This window comes from Phyllobates terribilis, unplaced genomic scaffold (genome assembly GCF_046119375.1).
Source record: "Phyllobates terribilis strain yellow unplaced genomic scaffold, ASM4611937v1 Scaffold_1__5_contigs__length_1240528914, whole genome shotgun sequence".
In the NCBI taxonomy this organism is placed as follows: domain Eukaryota; kingdom Metazoa; phylum Chordata; class Amphibia; order Anura; family Dendrobatidae; genus Phyllobates; species Phyllobates terribilis.
Window position 1 is genome coordinate 1,238,165,347 of NW_027362761.1, and position 23,349 is coordinate 1,238,188,695.

General features: G+C 48.0%; 1 protein-coding gene across 1 annotated transcript in view; it reads right to left on the minus strand.

Moving 5' to 3' along the window:
- Positions 1 to 7,593: 7,593 nt before the first annotated feature.
- The window catches only part of LOC141164961 (microtubule-associated serine/threonine-protein kinase 3-like), a 55,515-nt gene continuing 39,759 nt past the window's right edge, over positions 7,594 to 23,349 (minus strand). The window contains exons 2-17 of the mRNA XM_073650624.1: positions 18,025 to 18,327; positions 16,828 to 16,932; positions 16,565 to 16,664; positions 14,950 to 15,017; positions 13,227 to 13,312; positions 12,831 to 13,039; positions 12,337 to 12,475; positions 12,114 to 12,246; positions 11,756 to 11,921; positions 11,542 to 11,640; positions 11,189 to 11,311; positions 10,926 to 11,038; positions 10,744 to 10,835; positions 9,060 to 9,133; positions 8,471 to 8,563; positions 7,594 to 8,242 (exon numbers count right to left, since the gene is read on the minus strand). Of these exons, the coding sequence (XP_073506725.1) occupies positions 8,145 to 8,242; positions 8,471 to 8,563; positions 9,060 to 9,133; positions 10,744 to 10,835; positions 10,926 to 11,038; positions 11,189 to 11,311; positions 11,542 to 11,640; positions 11,756 to 11,921; positions 12,114 to 12,246; positions 12,337 to 12,475; positions 12,831 to 13,039; positions 13,227 to 13,306 (1,419 nt within the window). The 5' untranslated portion in view covers positions 13,307 to 13,312; positions 14,950 to 15,017; positions 16,565 to 16,664; positions 16,828 to 16,932; positions 18,025 to 18,327 and the 3' untranslated portion in view covers positions 7,594 to 8,144. The remainder of the gene's footprint in view (positions 8,243 to 8,470; positions 8,564 to 9,059; positions 9,134 to 10,743; positions 10,836 to 10,925; positions 11,039 to 11,188; positions 11,312 to 11,541; positions 11,641 to 11,755; positions 11,922 to 12,113; positions 12,247 to 12,336; positions 12,476 to 12,830; positions 13,040 to 13,226; positions 13,313 to 14,949; positions 15,018 to 16,564; positions 16,665 to 16,827; positions 16,933 to 18,024; positions 18,328 to 23,349) is intronic.

The following is a 23,349-nucleotide window of genomic DNA, read 5'->3' on the forward strand; positions in this document are numbered from 1 at the left end:
CCGCATCGCGTCATCGGAGGATCTTATAGAAGACCCGGTGATACGTTGCTCGGTACACTCTCCTCTGGAAGCAGTTTAGGGACAGTTTATCTAGGAGGGAGAGCTTAGATCAGAGCAGCCATATAGGCAGGATTTAATCGCTATTGCTGTACTTGCAAACCGCTGCTGCACCATTAAAAGAAAAGTCCTTTTCAGGGCTACGTACCATCCTTTCTCTAGTAAAACCACTGTTACCTGCATTCAATGTAGGCATAGCTGGTGGAGGAGGGATAGGTTTGGATTAGATGCATATAGGCAGGGTTTACTACCTTACAGTCCTTCCATACTGCTAGGTATACTGCTGCTGCAACCTAAAAACAAAAGTCCTTCTCAGAATTACATATTTTCCTTTCCCTATTAATTCTGGAAAGTTTGCAGGTATCTATTATAGATCTAATTTAAAATGTGCAAGTCATTCAGTAAGGGAAGGGGAAATTAGTGTGCTGCTGATGGTGCACGCAGAGGCTGAAGTTGTGTACCAGGTGAAACTGTACCTGCTGCAGCAGCATAACAAACACGCTCATCCATGAGACCTAGCTTCCTGTCCCACTTTGGAGGGAGGCATGGGACACTACTCTTGAAGCCAGACCAGTGCGAACAGGTGGTCGGTTGGATAGCAGATAATGCTTCCAGTCTGTTTCCTAGCACCACCTAGTCTTCCACATGGTCCAGAGTCCCAAGCCCATAGTCTGCACCATGTAATCCTCACCCTGGTTCTCCTTCCTCCCACCATGGCGAGTCCCAGGAGACAACCCCACACTTGGACACTCCGAGGAGCTCTTTGCATTTCAATTTAACGATTCTGGCCTCTCGCCCTGCAAGTTTCAAGAGGGACATGAGGAGATTGTGCATATTGATGCCCAATTGTTTGGGCTGCCATGGACAGAGGAAGACAACGGTGGTGAACAGCAATTAGTGTCTCAATATGTAGATGATGATGAGTCACAATTACCAACAATTGATGCTGTTAAGTCAACAAGTCAGGAGGACCAGAGTGCGGAAGTGGAAGACGAGGTGGTGAACGATGAAGTCACTGACCCAACCTGAGAAGTTGCCATGCAGAGCGAGGTCAGCTGGGCAGAAGGGGAGGGATCCGCAACAAGCAGGAAGATCCAGACTGAGTCACGTGGACAAAAGCCAGGACCCTAGAGAAATACTGCGGTCGACATCGGAAGTAGATGAGTTCCCATTGTGTGTCCTTGTCGGCGATGAGGACGAGACTGTCACCAAGGTGGCCGACCTCCCTGATTTAGAGGTGCCCGGAGAGAACTTTGGGTCAGCTCAAGTTCGGGACTTGACCTTGAAAGGGGCGTGGGGCAATATTACTGTTTGTAATGGTGCTGCACAAGAGCCCAGGGCGGACACCTGGTACCCTCACTTTGCAGTTCAGGGGGAGCTATTATACCAAGTGACCAAACTTAAGAGGTGAAGAGGTAGTGGAACAGCTGTTAGTTCCAGTGCCATACCATCGGAGGCAGAGGTGTAGCTAGGGTTTTGGTTCAGGGGGGGGGAGCGAAACTTCTGAGTGGGCCCCGAACCAGGTAACCCTGATTACAACTTCGGTGGCGCACCCAGGTAGTGGATGTAGGGGAACCTCAGCAGATGACCTCAGTGTTACTGAAAATAATCTCTATACAAAAACCAGCACTGATATTACCGCCATATGGTGACATATATTGATAGATGCCAGTCCTGCAGAACATATAAGAGATCACAGCACAGTTATACAGCTCTGGCAAAAATTAAGACACCACTGCAAAATTTTCATTTTCTCTGATTTTTCTCTTTATAGATATATTTTTGAGTAAAATGTACATTGTTGTTTTATTCTATAAAGTACTGACAACATGTCTCCGAAATTCAAAACTAAAAATGTTGTATTTATTTGCAGCAAATGATAAAGTGTGAAAATAATAAAAGAAACAGAGAAGCAGAGAAGAAGAGAAACAGAGAAGCAGAGAAACAGAGAAGAAGAGAAACAGAGAAGCAGAGAAACAGAGAAGCAGAGAAGAAGAGAAACAGAGAAGAAGAGAAACAGAGAAGAGAAACAGAAGAAGAGAAACAGAGAAGCAGAGAAGAAGAGAAACAGAGAAGAAGAGAAACAGAGAAGAGAAACAGAGAAGAAGAGAAACAGAGAAGAAGAGAAACAGAGAAGAGAAACAGAGAAGAGAAACAGAAGAAGAGAAACAGAGAAGCAGAGAAGAAGAGAAACAGAGAAGAAGAGAAACAGAGAAGAAGAGAAACAGAGAAGAAGAGAAACAGAGAAGAAGAGAAACAGAGAAGAAGAGAAGCAGAGAAACAGAGAAGCAGAGAAGAAAAGAAACAGAGAAGAAGAGAAACAGAGAAGAAGAGAAACAGAGAAGAAGAGAAACAGAGAAGAAGAGAAACAGAGAAGAAGGGAAACAGAGAAGCAGAGAAGAAGAGAAACAGAGAAGAAGAGAAACAGAGAAGAGAAACAGAGAAGAAGAGAAACACAAGCAGAGAAGAAGAGAAACAGAGAAACAGAGAAGGAGAGAAGCAGAGAAACAGAGAAGCAGAGAAGAAGAGAAACAGAGAAGAAGAGAAACAGAGAAGAAGAGAAACAGAGAAGAGAAACAGAGAAGAAGAGAAACAGAGAAGAGAAACAGAGAAGAAGAGAAACAGAGAAGAAGAGAAACAGAGAAGAAGAGAAACAGAGAAGAGAAACAGAAGAAGAGAAACAGAGAAGCAGAGAAGAAGAGAAACAGAGAAGAAGAGAAACAGAGAAGAAGAGAAACAGAGAAGAGAAACAGAGAAGAAGAGAAACAGAGAAGAAGAGAAACAGAGAAGAGAAACAGAGAAGAAGAGAAGCAGAGAAACAGAGAAGCAGAGAAGAAAAGAAACAGAGAAGAAGAGAAACAGAGAAGAAGAGAAACAGAGAAGAAGAGAAACAGAGAAGAAGAGAAACAGAGAAGAAGGGAAACAGAGAAGCAGAGAAGAAGAGAAACAGAGAAGAAGAGAAACAGAGAAGAGAAACAGAGAAGAAGAGAAACACAAGCAGAGAAGAAGAGAAACAGAGAAACAGAGAAGGAGAGAAGCAGAGAAACAGAGAAGCAGAGAAAGGGGTGAGGGGTACCATGCATACCAGGATGAGGGATGGGGTGCCATGCATACCAGGATAGGGATGACGGGTGCCATGCATACCAGGATGGGGGGTGAGGGGTGCCATGCATACCAGGATGAGGGATGGGGTGCCATGCATACCAGGATAGGGATGACGGGTGCCATGCATACCAGGATGGGGGGGTGAGGGGTGCCATGCATACCAGGATGGGGGGTGAAGGGTGCCATGCATCACAGGATTGTGGTGAGGGGTGCCATGCATACTAGGATAGGGATGAGGGGTGCAATGCATGCCAGGATAGGGATGAGGGGTGCCATGCATGCCAGGATAGGGATGAGGGCAGCACGTAACAGGATGGGGGAACAGGATTTGGCAACACAATTACCAGGATGGGGGCAGCACAATTACCAGGATGGGGGCAGCACAAGTACCAAGATGGGGGCAGCACAAGTACCAGGATGGGGGCAGCACAAATACCAGGATGGGGGCAGCACAAGTACCAGGATGGAGGCAGCACAAATACCAGGATGGGGGCAGCACAAGTACCAGGATGGAGGCAGCACAAATACCAGGATGGGGGCAGCACAAACACCAGGATGGGGGCAGCACAAATACCAGGATGGGGGCAGCACAAGTACCAGGATGGAGGCAGCACAAGTACCAGGATGGAGGCAGCACAAATACCAGGATGGGGGCAGCACAAACACCAGGATGGGGGCAGCACAAATACCAGGATGGGGGCAGCACAAACACCAGGATGGAGGCAGCACAAATACCAGGATGGGGGCAGCACAAGTACCAGGATGGGGGCAGCAAAAGTACCAGGATGGGGGCAGCACAAACACCAGGATGGGGGCAGCACAAATACCAGGATGGAGGCAGCACAAGTACCAGGATGGGGGCAGCACAAGTACCAGGATGGAGGCAGCACAAATACCAGGATGGGGGCAGCACAAACACCAGGATGGGGGCAGCACAAATACCAGGATGGGGGCAGCACAAGTACCAGGATGGAGGCAGCACAAATACCAGGATAGGGGCAGCACAAACACCAGGATGGAGGCAGCACAAATACCAGGATGGAGGCAGCACAAATACCAGGATGGGGGCAGCACAAATACCAGGATGGAGGCAGCACAAATACCAGGATGGGGGCAGCACAAATACCAGGATGGGGGCAGCACAAACACCAGGATGGGGGCAGCACAAATACCAGGATGGGGGCAGCACAAATACCAGGATGGAGGCAGCACAAACACCAGGATGGGGGCAGCACAAACACCAGGATGGGGGCAGCACAAACACCAGGATGGAGGCAGCACAAACACCAGGATGGAGGCAGCACAAGTACCAGGATGGGGACAGCAAAAGTACCAGGATGGGGGCAGCACAAGTACCAGGATGGGGGCAGCAAAAGTACCAGGATGGGGGCAGCACAAACACCAGGATGGGGGCAGCACAAACACCAGGATGGAGGCAGCACAAATACCAGGATGGAGGCAGCACAAATACCAGGATGGGGGCAGCACAAACACCAGGATGGGGGCAGCACAAATACCAGGATGGGGGCAGCACAAATACCAGGATGGGGGCAGCACAAACACCAGGATGGAGGCAGCACAAATACCAGGATGGGGGCAGCACAAATACCAGGATGGGGGCAGCAAAAGTACCAGGATGGGGGCAGCACAAACACCAGGATGGGGGCAGCACAAACACCAGGATGGAGGCAACACAAATACCAGGATGGAGGCAGCACAAGTACCAGGATGGGGACAGCAAAAGTACCAGGATGGGGGCAGCACAAGTACCAGGATGGGGGCAGCAAAAGTACCAGGATGGGGGCAGCACAAACACCAGGATGGGGGCAGCACAAACACCAGGATGGAGGCAACACAAATACCAGGATGGAGGCAGCACAAGTACCAGGATGGGGGCAGCAAAAGTACCAGGATGGGGGCAGCACAAACACCAGGATGGGGGCAGCACAAACACCAGGATGGGGGCAGCACAAACACCAGGATGGAGGCAGCACAAGTACCAGGATGGGGGCAGCAAAAGTACCAGGATGGGGGCAGCACAAATACCAGGATGGGGGCAGCACAAATACCAGGATGGGGGCAGCACAAATACCAGGATGGGGGCAGCAAAAGTACCAGGATGGGGGCAGCACAAATACCAGGATGGGGGCAGCACAAATACCAGGATGGGGGCAGCACAAATACCAGGATGGGGGCAGCACAAATACCAGGATGGGGGCAGCACAATTACCAGGATGGAGGCAGCACAAACACCAGGATGGAGGCAACACAAGTACCAGGATGGGGGCAGCACAAGAACCAGGATGGGGGCAGCACAAGTACCAGGATGGGGGCAGCACAAGAACCAGGATGGGGGCAGCACAAGAACCAGGATGGGGGCAGCACAAGAACCAGGATGGGGGCAGCAAAAGTACCAGGATGGGGGCAGCACAAATACCAGGATGGGGGCAGCACAAATACCAGGATGGAGGCAGCACAAATACCAGGATGGGGGCAGCACAAGTACCAGGATGGGGGCAGCAAAAGTACCAGGATGGGGGCAGCACAAATACCAGGATGGGGGCAGCAAAAGTACCAGGATGGGGGCAGCACAAATATCAGGATGGAGGCAGCACAAACACCAGGATGGAGGCAACACAAGTACCAGGATGGGGGCAGCACAAGTACCAGGATGGGGGCAGCACAAACACCAGGATGGGGGCAGCACAAATACCAGGATGGGGGCAGCACAAATACCAGGATGGGGGCAGCACAAATACCAGGATGGGGGCAGCACAAGTACCAGGATGGGGGCAGCAAAAGTACCAGGATGGGGGCAGCACAAATACCAGGATGGGGGCAGCAAAAGTACCAGGATGGGGGCAGCACAAATACCAGGATGGAGGCAGCACAAACACCAGGATGGAGGCAACACAAGTACCAGGATGGGGGCAGCACAAGTACCAGGATGGGGGCAGCACAAGAACCAGGATGGGGGCAGCACAAGAACCAGGATGGGGGCAGCACAAATACCAGGATGGGGGCAGCAAAAGTACCAGGATGGGGGCAGCACAAATACCAGGATGGGGGCAGCACAAATACCAGGATGGAGGCAGCACAAATACCAGGATGGGGGCAGCACAAGTACCAGGATGGGGGCAGCAAAAGTACCAGGATGGGGGCAGCACAAATACCAGGATGGGGGCAGCAAAAGTACCAGGATGGGGGCAGCACAAATATCAGGATGGAGGCAGCACAAACACCAGGATGGAGGCAACACAAGTACCAGGATGGGGGCAGCACAAGTACCAGGATGGGGGCAGCACAAACACCAGGATGGGGGCAGCACAAATACCAGGATGGGGGCAGCACAAATACCAGGATGGAGGCAGCACAAATACCAGGATGGGGACAGCACAAGTACCAGGATGGGGGCAGCAAAAGTACCAGGATGGGGGCAGCACAAATACCAGGATGGGGGCAGCAAAAGTACCAGGATGGGGGCAGCACAAATACCAGGATGGAGGCAGCACAAACACCAGGATGGAGGCAACACAAGTACCAGGATGGGGGCAGCACAAGAACCAGGATGGGGGCAGCACAAGAACCAGGATGGGGGCAGCACAAGAACCAGGATGGGGGCAGCACAAATACCAGGATGGGGGCAGCAAAAGTACCAGGATGGGGGCAGCACAAATACCAGGATGGGGGCAGCACAAATACCAGGATGGAGGCAGCACATACCAGCATCGGAAACCATATACCATTAAAACTGCTCGCCACCCGGGCGTAGAACGGGCTCAATGGCTAGTATATATATATGTTGTGGAATACCTACACTACCTGATACACAAGTGAATCTCTCCCTGACGCAGCAGCTCCTCTCCCTACACTGTCTGATCCGGAGTGACTGTGACGAGCATGGCGGCGCCCGGTCTGATATACACCTGATGATGCTGTGCGGCCAGCCAATCACTGTAATGCCACAACCAACATGGCTACTGCATTACAGTGAGTGGCAGGCAATCCCTGCATGTTCATTGGCTCTGTAAAGACAACATGGAGGGAGGAGACCCGAGCTCCCGCCGAGCATCTGGAGCAGTAGTGAGCATGCTCCGTCATCACTAAACCTGTATAGACCTGGACTGGGGCAAGTAATAAAGAAGTTCTGTTCTGATACTGAGAGTGTTAGTGCGGTTCTCTCTCTTTCTACATGGACTTAGATTTTACAACAGGCGCAACGTCTCAGAACGTCCCACATTATGTGGCGACAACAGTTCTTATAATGCTGAGGTAAAATGAAAGCTGAGCTCTGATTGGTGGCGATGGACACCAGCACCGCACTCTTATCAACTGTGACTAAAAAAAGTCTCTTTTCTGCCCATAACGACCAATCTCCGTACAGCTGATGGACGGACGCAGTGTGATGGAGGCAAAAAATCTCAGGAAAAATAATGGTAAGGTTTTTCATTAATAATAGAATAGAAGTACAAGGGAGGGAGCAAACCAGGACCCGAATCAATAGGTGAAATCCTAGTCTGGAGAAAGCCGGGGTCAGATACCAGGTGATCAGTGGCAGCCGGGGTCAGATACCAGCAGTGATGGTGGATCTGGTGACAGTCAGAAGGCCACAGGTGGATGGTGAAGGTCCTTCTATAAAGCTCCTGCAGTGATGGTGGATCTGGTGATAGTCAGAAGGCCACAGGTGGATGGTGAAGGTCCTTCTGTACAGCTCCAGCAGTGATGGTGGATCTGGTGACAGAAGGCCACAGGTGGATGGTGAAGGTCCTTCTATAAAGCTCCTGCAGTGATGGTGGATCTGGTGATAGTCAGAAGGCCACAGGTGGATGGTGAAGGTCCTTCTATAAAGCTCCAGCAGTGATGGTGGATCTGGTGACAGTCAGAAGGCCACAGGTGGATGGTGAAGGTCCTTCTATAAAGCTCCAGCAGTGATGGTGGATCTGCTGGGCTTCAGGGCGCTGGATGTGGAGGTCTCCCGTCCTTTAGATGACACTAGGACAACAGTGACAACACGCAAATACGCGCGCAGCCCTGGATAATCCTCGCCGGCAGGATGATAAGATCCGGCGGAAGATGGAGCCTATGAGAAGAGAAGTAAATCTAGTGTCAGTGATGGGACTCCATATGACATGATACTACTGTGTGGTCACTGTGGCCGGACGGCAGAGGAGTCTCATCACACAGAGGTCAGGGGTCATCGTCAGCCATCATACATGTGACAATCCCATCACCGGCAGAGGACATCGGCTCCCCATGAATTCTCCTCACTGGTGACATCACACAACATGGAGATGATCCTCACACTTACCTTTTCTCTTTTTCCCCTTTTTTACATTCTCTGAGTTTTGTTCTTCGTTCCTCGGATTTTTTGCAGATTTTCTTTCCTCCTCAGCTGGAAATTCTGATGAGAAAGTAAAAGACAAGAACTGACTAAGGAGATATTGTTCTGGAATCGGCTTTGTATCTCTCCTGTATATAGTAGGATTGTTCTAGTCCTGGCCCCTATAGTCCTGATAATCCGCTATCATAGGGCAGGATAAGTCCTATAGACCGGACAGGACCTCATCTGAGGGGCATTACATGTGTCACTAATGCGGAGGAGCAGTGAGCGCCCTGTGTGCCGCCATGTGGTGCACCCCTAATGAGCCATATTCTACTATAGGAGCCGATGTCTCATTATAATGACGGAGGTTACTGGATGCTACAACGTATCTCACAGAATCCATGAGAAAACTACAAGCTGTAAGGAGATAGAGATCCAGTATGGGCCGAGGGGCGACATAACTGGGGTCCATGGAGCATGGGGAACATAGGAGACCTAGGACAGGAGAACCAGGGGGAATATTTCACCCTTGATGACAACATTCACGTTTCTGGGGTTATAGACAAGTACATACCTGACAATGGGGACGAGGATGACAAGTGGCTTATAGCATCGTCTCCGTCAGATTCAGGGAAAGATTCTTTCTGCCTGTTTGGAAGAAGAAACACGAGTAAATCACAAGTAACCTTCATATAAAAGGATTGTCTCACTAGAAGAACCCCGACTATAGGGTCTAATAGGACATAGGAAAGTCATAGTGGGGAAGGTCTCCAGCTTATATCTACCATGTATGGAGCAGAGCGGAAAACAACTACCAAGAATGGCCGGCATGTAATACCACATCCCTCCTGCAGTGGGCAGCACTAACAATGCATGACCGGCTGTAATTATAGGTCGTTATCACCAGTGGTTTCTGAAGCCACAATCACAATGACCGCTGATCATGGGGCGGTGGATGCGGCATTTGATATTATGGTATTTATGTCCTATATTTGGTGTTGTGCACAGATATCATCCTGGAGCTCCAGTAATGACCCCACTGTGAGGAGCCGGCCACTTACTAAAGATTATTGGAACAATCCATGTAGAGCGGAGTCCACAGCTCTGAGGGATGCAGACTTTTTCCAGCACGGAGCACCGATTCCGTCAATCTTATTGTTGTGTTTTATTAGTGATTTTTTTGCTCCTCAGTTCAGTCTCAGGAATCAATGCTTCCAGTCAGTGACAGTAAGCAGAGGAAGACGTGTAGGCTGGATCTTATCCATACATAAGGCCAGACACAAGATTGGTAATCAAGGAAAGTCATCATTCCATTAATCTCGTTAGTATCTCAGGGGCGTTAAACCATTGCTCTAACAGCTACTAGTCCCATTGTGTGGATGGGAACAGGAGACACAGCGGAATCGTCACCACAGGGGTCTCACATTTAGTCCCAGGTGAAGGGCTGCTGGAATAGTCTTCATTCTTTGAGCTAAAAGCAAATGTTTAAGGGGGAGGGTGTGAACACTTCTGCCCATCCAGGAGGCTGATCCCAGGGAGGGAGGAAAAGAAGCCACATGTTTAGTCAAGGAGTTGGTGGAATGACGTCGAAGGGATAGGATCTAGGCTGAGGTCCTGGAGCCCATGGATGGATGGCCTATGGAGTTTGGTGATCGGTTGCTGACTGGGCTGGATAAAGTGCTACAGTTGTGGGATCTGTCATCAGGATTTGATGAACTTTAAATGGGGTTTTCCCACGATCAAAAGTTGATTTTAGTTAACAGATCTTGGAATAATAATAATTTCCACAATTGAATGTGTTTAAATAAAATGTTCCTGTGCTGAAATAATCTTATAAATGTGCCCCTGCTATGTACTGTGTAATGGCTGTGAACACTTCTGTCCATCCAGGGGGCTGATCCCAGGGAGGGAGGACATAAACCTATTTTAGGACTATTGCGACCGGATAGCTGTGCTGCTATAGTTTTATCTGTCATCTGGAGGAGTGTGGAATGTGAATACAGACTATACTGGCTGGAGATACGAAATCTGTTGGCCAACCAAAAGTTAGGAGACAGTGAGTATTACATAGTACAAAGGCAGTGGAATTTCCTCCCCAGGGAGGGGATCTTGTGGGCGGGGGCAATGTATTTTGTCCATTTACCTGGAGTTGTTGTAAAACCTTGGATGTAAGGAATAGTATATTGTTGCATCATTAAGCTGCCTAGGTGATTATTACAACCCACAACCTGAGATCTTCACACCCACAATCTACTCACATTTCTGAGATGTTTGTGCCGGTTGCTGGGGTACACTCTGGAGAGGACTTGGGATCCTCATTGTTCATCATGCTGGTATCGATGGTACAGAGCTAAATATGGGCAAAAATAAAATATGAAATACTTTTTTTACTTCTAGAGGTCTTTTTTGCATATTCTGGATTTATTGATCACATACTTACTTTAGAAAGCCTTTCAGAGGATGACGTAAAATTTTGGTAGTCAAGGCTCTCGTTGCTCTCACTTGTGCCCTCCTCATCCTCTGAGACCACATGCATGTTTATATCAGCGTGATCTACAAGACATAGGTAATGAAATTTTATTATAGGTTGTCAGCATAACACAGTCACCAGTTATCACTAATATTTGTGGGAAACAATTGGCACATATTAAGGAAGACGAGACAAACAGCCGCTTAGTCTAGATGATGTCTCCTTCTACTTACTGATAAAGAGGCTGGTGTCCACGTCTGACACAAGCTGAGGAACGTACTCCGGCTTCTGACTTAGAAGGTTGTCAAATTCTAACTCACTCAGGAATGTATGGTCCTTGATCTCAAATGCTCCTCCTGGAAAAAGAAAAACAATAGTGATGCGGACCTTGTCAGAGACTACTCCATATCTGAACAGTTTATCTTAATCTGAACTAATGACATAACTGATGTGATATGAAGGAAATAGACTGAAAGTCATAGTATGGAGAACTAGAAATAGGCCGATAGAGAAGTGCTGATCCTCATGGACATGAGCGATGAGTCCTTGGTGTAATAATGAAAGATTAATACTAATATATCTGTACCTGTCCCAAGTCTATGCACAGGATTTCTTCTGAGCAGCTTAGTGATGAGGTCCTTAGCATCAGGGGGAGGAGCGCGATCGCAATTCCAAATAATTTTTCCTGGTATATAAAAAATTACAGAAAATAAAATCTTTGTATTGGACTACAAGATAAAGCAAAGGAAATAATAAACCAATGTAACCAGTCACAGCAACGATCATTTTATTCTACTTACCGTTGACAATCCTTTTATTAAGCTCAGTTATGGAATCCCCATCAAATGGTACAGATCCCACCAGAAATTCGTGTAGGATGATCCCCATTGACCACCAGTCAACAGGTCTTCCGTAGCCCCTCTTCCGGATGACCTCGGGGGCGATGTAATGCAGGGTACCATGCTCCTGGAAACCAACAGAAGATGGAGATGAGAACCGATGAAACGATTATTATGACGAGTTCTCACCATGAAATACACAATGACAGAAGATAAAATATCAGAAGAAAAGGTCTTCAGAAATGAAGAACGAAGAGAAGAGACAATAGTGTGAAGAGACTTGTAAAGAAGAAGCTAAGTCCCTGTAAGTGATGCCGACCTCATAGTCCTTGAACTCTCTGGCGATCTCCTCCAATGATTCCTTCTGGGTGTTGGTTTTTGGTATCATGAGACCAACTTTTGAAAGCCCCAAATCGGTGACTTTAATGTGTCCAGCAGATGTAATCAGGAGGCTGTGAAAGAGAAGATGGGTTTAGCCTCACAGTACGTGGAATGATAAATGATAACTCTCCCCCCTTAATTACACTACAGGGGGCACTTACTTGTCCGGTTTCAGGTCTCTGTGCACCACGCCATAGCTGTGCAGGTATTCCACAGCCAGAACCGCTTCTGCAAAGTACAAGCGAGCCAAGGGGACAGATAAAGGACCTCTGGTGCTTAGAAGGGTCCCACAGTCTCCACCTATAGAAGAAAGGAAATATGGCCGGTGAGGGGTTTATACACCACGATGCATCATGGGAAGTGAGCGGAGACATTGGGGCAGGAGAGGATATATACAGATATAATGTATAGTGCAGGGAATATTAGCCTGAGGTCACGGTGAGATGTCCTCCATGTCACAGATAAAGTGATGTCTCGTCTCCAGCTGGAGATCCTGATGGGCTCAGTGCGGACATACAGGGGGGTCACCACCATCAATGGCGTCCCGTAATATCTATAGTAAATGCTCTGTAGGGATGTAACCGTCCACCTGAACAACCCTAATGATAAGATGTCAGCAGACATGGGCTGAAGATAATACATGGACATGTCCTACCTCCTACATACTCCATCACCATACACAGGTGAGATCTCGTAGGGAAGGAGCAGAGCATGGAGACCACAAAGGGACAATCAGCGAAGGTCAGGATGTCCCTTTCCAGAAAGGCCTCCTCCACATCTTCTGGAGTCTCCAGGTTCTTCTTGGCCATTTTCTTCATGGCGAAGGTCTGCTGTGAGTCTTTATGGTGCACTAAGTAGACGGCCCTGGAGAGAAGGAGAAACCATGGTTTATAAGGAATCCTTAACAGTCCGTCTATAGAAGTCATTGGACAAGACAGTGGTGGGGACTCAGATCATGTCCCTATGATAACACTGCAGGGCAGAGCACAGAGGCTGAAGCCTTGTCATAGGGAACCCTGAGAAATGGGGATGATGCCAACAGAAATCTCACCCAAAGCCTCCGCAGCTGATCAGTTTGGAGGTTTCGTAGTCGCTCATACGCGGCTTTCTCCCCGGGATCAACGATTCCATCAAGTTCTAGAAAGAAGAAGAAGGAATGATATTAAGATCTAGAAGCTGCTGGAGAAAAGCTCCAGATGCAGAAACATCTCCTCCGATATTATGTCCCAGCTGATGTCACTGATCCGATGTAGGGACGACACAAGGCGGACGCTCCGCAGTCACGGATGTGATATCAGGGGTCCGCCATACCCCGGAATCAGTGTACAGCGCTGGATAATGGGGGAGACCACACAGAGCAGAACGTGCCGGGAGTCTGTCAGCAGGTTTATGTAATCTAAGAGCACCATGATGCAGGGGCACAGACCCTGATTCCAACCGTGTGTCACTTACTGGGCTGTGTGTTGTTGTTTCACTACAATCGGTGTTTTATCAGCAGGAGATTATCACTACAGGACTCTGTGTCTGGTGCCATGTACTCCTCGTGATCTGTGTAACCCCACCCCTCCACTGATAAGTAGTTTTCTGCCTATGCACAGTGTACACAGGAAACTGCCAGGTATAGGCAGGGTTATACACAGGAAGCTGCAAATCACTGGTGTGGGTGGGGTTATACTCAGAGAGCAGCCAATCACTGGTGTGCGTGGGGTTATACACAGCGATCAGCCAATTACTGGTGTGGGTGGGGTTATACACGGAGAGCAGCCAATCACTGGTGTGGGTGGGATTATACACAGGAAGCTGCCAATCACTGGTGTGGGTGGGGTTATACACAGAGCAGGCTATCACTGGTGTGGGTGGGGTTATACACAGCGAGCAGCCAATCACTGGTGTGGGTGGGGTTATACACACAGAGCTGCCAATCACTGGTGTGGGTGGGGTTATACACAGAGAGCAGCTAATCACTGGTGTGGGTGGGGTTATACACAGAGAGCAGCCAATCACTGGTGTGGGTGGGGTTATACACAGGAAGCTGCCAATCACTGGTGTGGGCGGGGTTATACACAGAGAGCAGCTAATCACTGGTGTGGGTGGCATTATACATAGGAAGCTGCCAATCACTGGTGTGGGCGGGGTTATACACAGAGAGCAGCTAATCACTGGTGTGGGTGACATTATACATAGGAAGCTGCCAATCACTGGTGTGGGCGGGGTTATACACAGAGCTGTGAATATTCATTTGGGCAGGTTATACACACAAAGCTGTCAATCATTAATGTGGGCGGGGTTATACAGGGCTCAGCGTTCAGAGCACTGTCAGATCTGCAGCATACGATATAGTGATTTTCTCACAACTGCTGCCCCAGTAGGTAATGGACACATGGCTGGAATCAAGGTCTCTACCTCTACATCATGCCGCCCTCAGATGTGCAGCAGATACCTGCTGACAGATTCCCTATAATATAAATGATATTCTCTCCTCCTGTAACAGAGACATCCCTTGGTTATATGGGGATAATACCAGATGGGTCACTCACTCCCGATGATCGGTGAGACACAGACATCTGGATATATGGGGATAATATCGGACGGGTCACTCACCCCCCATGATCGGTGATGCACAGACATCTTGTTATATGGGGATAATACTGGACAAGGTCATTAACCCCCATGATCGGTGATGCACAGACATCTTGTTATATGGGGATAATACTGGACGGGTAATTCACCCCCCATGATCGGTGATGCACAGACATCCCCTCTATAATACTTACAGCGGTAGGTTCTTGGATCTCCGGGATCTCACAGATCACACTGTCAGGATCCGCCAGCTCAGGTGTTTCTACAATAGAGATAAAATGATTGTGACGATACAGTTTATATTCTTAATCAGCCAGAGGATTAGATTTGTTAAGCCAAGAGAAATAGAGAAATGCACTATTATGTTTATGTTGACTTGTGAATGTTGTGTATTTCTGTGGCTGGTCAAGAAGTACAGACCAGTATTTGTATAACCCTGAGTGTTGTCTTCTTTTTGATTCTGAAACAATGATGTTTATATACAAGAGCCCCTGTGACACCAACTATGTAAATTGATTAAATGCACAAACAATGAGACATGAGCTCTGTAAGTAATGCCCACCCTAACGCCTTGACCTGTGGATGTGTACTTAAAAAGGAGATCTGCTTCTGTAGCAGTCAGACTTGAAACAGAAATTGAAAAGAGACTTTACAAGGAGAGTCAAGGTTCAGACTCTCTGAGTCCATTAGCTTGGAAGCATGGCTTTAACCAAAGAGACACAGATTTGGATTCTACATGATTCCAGCCTAAGGGTATATGGCCCTAACTGGAAAGATACGGATCTGCTCCACTGACCATCAGAGAGCCCATGGATACATTTGGGGAGACCAGGTTGGGACAATGAGGTCACCTGGCCCCATGGATATGTTGTTTGGGGTTGCCAGGTGGGACCCTCCGGTCACCTGGAACCCATGGAGACATTGGGAGAAACCAGATCGGACAAGCCGGTTTTCTGGCCCCATAGAAACTCTCGGAGAGGCCAGGGTGGGACCCTCGGGTCTCCTGGTCTTGTACCTCGATGGACTGCTAGCTTCCTAAGCTTGCCGCTACCTTCTCTCTGTGGGGGCCCGCCAGAAACGGGGGGTCACTGGTTGAAGTAGTCGGCCCTGGAAGTCCCAAGTCGCAGCTGTTCTATCCCAGGCGGGCGGAGAAGGAAGGGTGAGATGGTGTAATGTTCCACCATCTTGGGGACCTGCTGGGACTGTTCTGTGTGTTTATTGTCCGCTTTGTGGGTCAGTAAAGTATTGTCACGCTGTGTTACCCCCACCCTGTGTTGTCTGAGTGGTATTACGCCCACAGAAGACCCAGAGTCTCCACAATGATGAGAAATATCAGACGATATGAATCCTCCAGACATAATACAGCGAAATAAGGAGAAGTGAGGAGACGTCTGTAAATGGGAGGAATCCTGGTTATAGGGGGGCTCTGAATACAGGGAGGAGCCACGCAGCCATAGATAAATGTCAGGTAAGTGATGGAGGACCCCAATCACCACGAGGAGCCCCCCACCCCCGCTGTACAAGTGAGTGATGGGGAGAGAGCAGCCATATGCAGATTAGCCTGGAAGTGCACTGGGGGCGTGTCCCTGCACTCTGCCCTCGGCCACGCCCCAGTGCACTTCCCTCCTGATCTGTAGATGGCTTCTCTGTCACCTTTCTCCTGACTGCACGTTGGAGGTGATAATGTCCGTCCCCCCACTACTCCCACATGTGACATCTGCTCCAGGACCCCACTACACAGAGGGGGCAGAGTCATGTGACATTATAACCTCCGGATATTTCCTGTAGACGGTTGTGTGATCGGCTCACCTGTGGTCAGATGGCTGCTCGGCCCCGGCTGACTCCTATCAGGGTCAGGGGTCTCTGGGGTCACATTGTCCCCGTCTCTGTCCTCGCCTCCTGGTGTCTCCTGATAGATAGAAGATATAGAATAAGATGTGGAACCTTCCAGAAATCCCCAAACCCATCACCTGCATCTACAGACGCCCCATGGTGACTCCATCATGAGAAGGTTCCTCAGAAGGTTCCTCAGATCCGGTGGAGTCAGAGACGTGATGACTATGGCTCCTTACCAGGCGTTCTTCCGATGAGCGGGCCGGACCTTCCAGGACACTCAGGACTTTCTCCGCCAGTTCTTTAATAAAAGACAAATCTCCATATTGAGATCTGTTTTCAGCCTATAAAGAAGGAAAGAAACAACAATGAAGCTCCTGAGATGAGAGCGGTCACACAGGAGGCGGCCATTGTCTGCCGTCTGCTCCTCTCTGCAGACACAATGACCACATATCTGGGGCTCGTCCTGTGTAGAGGAGAGAAGAAGCTTCTGTCCACCATTATTATCCATTACTGTGGAGATGTCTGTGCGGAGCGTCCACCACTTACCTGCTGGAGTAATGTCCTGATGTTCTGGGGTAAATCCCTCACATACTCTGAGGTGAGATGACCTTGGTGGTGTTTGGTCAGGCAGTCCTTTACCAGCCCCACCACCAGCCGGTGAGTGAAGCTGAGGACGCCATCGGGTGGTAGACGCCCAATGTCAGGGCGATAGGTGGTAAGAATCTCTGATAAAGCTTCTATCTGAAGATTGTTCAGAAGAAATTCAGCCATAGCGAAAAACTGCAAGTGCCATCAGTCACTATAGAATAGCGAGAAACTGCAAGTGCGCTCAATCACTATGAAGCCAAGAAAGGCAGCGGTGACCCTGTGCACATTGTATAAGTAGTGACTGCGGGCTCTGATGTCATAATGGCCGACCACCACCTGTGATGTCATCACAGAATCTTGTGATGGAATCTTCAGGATCAGCTCTGCACAAATACAAGCTCCATAGAATTACCATAGAACTAGATGCGTCTCCATGATTTCATGGCCGTTCTCTTTATGTCCAAGTAGGACACGGCCAGGATAAGGGGATGTTCACACCTTGCCAGACTGGTGGCAGGAAAAACGCTGCTACAATCCGCACATTTCTGCTGCAGTTTTTCTTGTGTTTTTTTACATTATTTTGAATTGGTGAAAAACGCTGAAAAACGCCTGAAAGAAGCGACATAATGCAAATGTAAAAACTGCACGAAAAACCCAACATGTGAATGAGACCTCAGAAGTTTCTGTCACTAAGCTGGTGATGTAAAGCGCAGCATTTCTGCAGCAGAAAAAAATGCCGAAAAAACGCCCCATGTGAACAGGCGCTGAAGCTATGCGGCGTCATCTGATGGAAATATTGAGTATATTTCTGAGCTCTGGGGTCTTTCTTACCATAGAGCATTTACCTGATTGGCTGCAGCGTTTACTACTAACAGCAGTGACTGTGATCAATCATTCCCATCAGGATGGCTCATGGTTTCTGGGTAATCTTCCCTCCTACCTAGAAGGCGGCGTTTCGGCGATGTATTGGTAGAGAATGGCCTCCTCCTCCTCCGGTGAGATATGGCTGCACCGTCTGCTGGAGTTATATGCTCTATACAGGTTACAGGGTCCGCACCTGGGGGTCCTTCATCGGCTTATTCGCTGCTTGGGGCTTTTCAGGATGCGGCTTTAGCTGATCCTTGTGTCTTTTCTTCTTACAGATATATCTGCAATACATGATAGAATATATAGTGAGAAGCACATAAGATCCATGAGCAGCATTGCTGAGCGTGTATCCAGCAGGTGTGGGTATATAGGAGCTGTGGACACCTATAGCATCATCCAGACACACAGCATACACTCAACCATCACAGCAGGACGCTTACATTACACTTCTCTTACTACAAAAGATTCTCCTCCTTCTTTCTCTCCTTTGCCTCCTTCCCCTTTTTGTTTTGTTCCTTAAAAGGTGAAAGAATAATGGGAGGAAAAAAATAATGTAAAAAATAATAATAAATAATAAGAATAATCCTTTCCATGAATCATATTGTGAGTTCTATATCTGTAATTTCTGTGGGGTCTTTTTAATGATATTAGTTTCTTCTATTGGGGTTGCGCTCGTGTAGTCCACACTCGGGGGTCTATCAGGCTTCTCTCGTGCCGTGGAGGTCCTCGTGACGCCGGCTTCACTAGTCAGGGGTTTATGGGGAAACCTAAGAATACATGGTAAATCATATCTAGCTTAGGTTCCCATACACTGGATTCTTTCTATGCGTTCCTATTGGTCAGCGACGCTGTCCTGGTCTCGTCCGGTGGTCTCTATCTTCTCCGGTCTATCATGGAGGTCGTCCGGGTGTAGAGCGCCGTCTGTTCCTCCAGAAAGCCTCTCTCTTCCTCAGTAGATGGATTCTGTCTGATACGTTCTGGGGAATTTCTTCCACAGGAGTCCGGCTTATCTCAAAGCTCTTACTATGATTTATTCGGAGATGTCTCCATAGGCTCGATGTGTTAGTAGCCCAATTCTGGCATTATGTCGGTGAGCGTTTAGCCGTGATCTGACCATCTGGGTGGTCCGGCCGGCGTATTGCATCCACAGCGGCCTGTAATTCCATCTATAACATGGCTGCTAGTGCCGGTCCGGCGATGGTTTATGGGGGGGTCTCCCCTGGGCTATTGGAGGTGATAGGTTGGTGGCCATGGGTTACTGTTTGGCACATTGGCATTTCTCCTGGTGGCATTTCTCCTGGAGCCATTGAGTGTATTACTTGTCTTTTTGGTTATAGGATTAGTCGTTTTAGATTGGAGACGTTTGGTTTTTCCGGAGCTTTTCTCTACAGATTTCTTCCAGCGGCCGGGTGCTATAACGCTTCTGAGTGTTTCCCCTTCTACAGGTGATGCGGGGTCTCGCTGGTAGTACATCCCGTAGAGGGGGGTCTTGTCTCACTATGTACCAGTATTTCTGTAATATTCCTGTAATTTTTTGGTGGCCTTTATTATAAGTGGTGACAGAGTTCTGTTCCCATCTCCTGGAGTCGTCTATTTTCTGAGCATTTCTTTTTTTCTTCTCCGGTGAGATAAGATTCCCCAAACAATCCTTCTGAGTTTTATTTAAATTAACCCTGTACGCCTCATTGACAATTTTTTTGGGGGTATTTTTTCATCATAAATCTTTCCTTTAGAAGATCAGATTGCTGTTCATAGTCCAATTCCCTCGTATTATTCTTTCTAATATGAAAGAACCGGCCATAGGGGACATTGTTCTTCCATTTGGTATAATGGGCGCTCCTGTAATCCAAGTACCCGCTCACATCTACTGATCTGAAATGAGTCTTGGTGATTATTCTATTCTTCTCATGTGTAATTTCCAGATCTGAATAAACTGCTTTCTCTTTCTCTATATTTGTGACAAATGATTTGCCCCAAGTATTATCACTCAGATCTCTTACCAATAGTTCCGCATCCTCTCGGGTACCGTCCATATGGTGATCAGATCATCAATATAGCGTCTATATAGGATTATATTCTGTGCATATCTGGAGGAGCAGAGGGGCGACAGGGACTCGAATAGCCCCATGAACAAGTTACCAAAACTTGGGGCTACCCGAGACCCCATCGCGGTCCCGTGTCTTTGTAAGTACAACTGGCCCCTCAAACTCAACAGATTATGTCTGAGTATGAAGTCCAGAGCCGTCACAAGAAATTCTACCGGTTTTTCAGGCATATTTCCTTTTTTTGTAGATAATATTTAGTGGCATTTTCCCTAACTCATGATCTATATTGGAGTATAAGGCATTTACGTCCAATGTGATTATCCAGTAATTTTCATCCCAAGATATTGTGTTTATTTCATGGATGAGCTGGGTGGAATCTTTAAGGTAAGAAGGTAATTCCTTAACATGTTCTTGGAGATGAAGGTCAAGAAAGAGATAGAGGACTAGTCAGGGAATTAATCCCTGAGATGATAGGGGGTCCTGGAGGGTTGATAGGGTCGTTATGGACTTTAGACAAATGGTATAAAAGGCAGTGGAAGCCTCTCTATTAACTAAGAAATCCCTTTCCTTTTTATTCAGAACGCCTTCGGAGAAAGCCCTGTCAATTACATCATGAGATTCTTTTGTGAAGATTTTTGATGGATCTGTATATAGTTTTTCGTAGTATTTACCATCGGATAAAATTTTGTGTGCTTCATTAATATAGGCTTCTGTGTCTTGGACATCTACCCCTCCCCCCTTATCGGCTTCACGGATTACAATCTCTCTATTATTTTTTAGTTTAGCGATCGCCATTTCTTCTTTCCTCGTTATATTAGCCTTCTGAATGGGCTTTTGGTTTCTCTAGTCTCTTGATTTTTATTTTTCTTTTTTAAAAATTCTTGTGATTTAAGAGTAGGAAATTCCTCGCCGGTTAGTGTGAAATTCTCCTTTACCGCGTGGGATTCGGTGGTGGGATCGTGCGGCTGCAGGAGCGGAGAGCCGCTGTCAGGCCCGGCCCGACTCCGCAGAAAGAGGCTTCATTACAAAGAATCCCGACCATCAGAACAGGCAGAAAAAGCCCCGAAATGCATCCTACAAAGTGATAGAAGTAATATAGAAAGAACAGGGCTCAGATCAGCTCCGCAGCGGAGGCAGAAGCCGGAGACCCCTGATATCAGCCCTCGTTACCGGGGAGCAGTGGAGGGACCCTGGAAGAGAAAGGGGCAGATTCAGCAGATGGAGGAACAAGGCTCAGACCTCCGGGGGCAAAAGTATAATAATGAGAAAAGTACAAAATAATATATGGACACATCGGGGGAAATAGGATTGGACACGTCACCAATTGTCTCAGCAGATCTATTGGTAAAGATGCTATTGACATGAAATTCTACCCAGATCTCAGTAACAACCCGTCCAATCCACAGAAACCACCATAGATGTCCATAAATGATGTGTAATAATGAGAAATGACACCGGGAAATGTATTGACCACGTTAGTGAAATGTAATTAATACTTGGTACAAAAGGCTTTGTTGGTGATGAAGCTTCACGACGCCTCCTGTATTGAGGAACCAGTGACTACACTATCTCCAGACCCCTCCTGTATGGAGAAACCAGTCACTACACTATCTCCAGAAGCTTCCTGTATGGAGAAACCAGTCACTACACCATCTCCAGAAGCCTCCTGTATGGAGAAACCAGTCACTACACTATCTCCAGAAGCCTCCTGTATGGAGAAACCAGTCATAACACTATCTCCAGAAGCCTCCTGTATGGAGAAACCAGTCACTACACTATCTCCAGAAGCCTCCTGTATGGAGAAACCAGTCACTACACTATCTCCAGAAGCCTCCTGTATGGAGAAACCAGTCACTACACTATCTCCAGAAGCCTCCTGTATGGAGAAACCAGTCACTACACTATCTCCAGAAGCCTCCTGTATGGAGAAACCAGTCACTACACCATCTCCAGAAGCCTCCTGTATGGAGAAACCAGTCACTACACCATCTCCAGAAGCCTCCTGTATGGAGAAACCAGTCACTACACCATCTCCAGAAGCCTCCTGTATGGAGAAACCAGTCACTACACCATCTCCAGACCCCTCCTGTATGGAGAAACCAGTCACTACACCATCTCCAGAAGCCTCCTGTATGGAGAAACCAGTCACTACACCATCTCCAGAAGCCTCCTGTATGGAGAAACCAGTCACTACACCATCTCCAGAAGCCTCCTGTATGGAGAAACCAGTCACTACACCATCTCCAGACCCCTCCTGTATGGAGAAGCCAGTTACTATGGTATCTCCAGAAGCCTCCTGTATGGAGAAACCAGATACTACACTATCTCCAGAAGCCTCCTGTATGGAGAAACCAGTCACTATACTATCTCCAGAAGCCTCCTGTATGGAGAAACCAGTCACTACACTATCTCCAGAAGCCTCCTGTATGGAGAAACCAGTCACTATACTATCTCCAGAAGCCTCCTGTATGGAGAAACCAGTCACTACACTATCTCCAGAAGCCTCCTGTATGGAGAAACCAGTCACTACACTATCTCCAGAAGCCTCCTGTATGGAGAAACCAGTCACTATACTATCTCCAGAAGCCTCCTGTATGGAAAAACCAGTCACTACACTATCTCCATGGTAGGATATTCACAGGACCCTTGTGGGATTCTGGTGAATGTAATGGTAGGAGATTCACAGGACCCTTGTGGGATTCTGGTGAATGTAATGGTGGGAGATTCACAGGACCCTTGTGGGATTCTGGTGAATGTAATGGTAGGAGATTCACAGGACCCTTGTGGGATTCTGGTGAATGTAATGGTGGGAGATTCACAGGACCCTTGTGGGATTCTGGTGAATGTAATGGTAGGAGATTCACAGGACCCTCGTGGGATTCTGGTGAATGTAATGGTAGGAGATTCACAGGACCCTCGTGGGATTCTGGTGAATGTAATGGTAGGAGACTCACAGGACCCTTGTGGGATTCTGGTGAATGTAATGGTAGGAGATTCACAGGACCCTTGTGGGATTCTGGTGAATGTAATGGTAGGAGATTCACAGGACTCTTGTGGGATTCTGGTGAAAGTAATGGTAGGAGATTCACAGGACTCTTGTGGGATTCTGGTGAATGTAATGGTAGGAGATTCACAGGACTCTTGTGGGATTCTGGTGAATGTAATGGTGGGAGATTCACAGGACCCTTGTGGGATTCTGGTGAATGTAATGGTAGGAGATTCACAGGACCCTTGTGGGATTCTGGTGAATGTAATGGT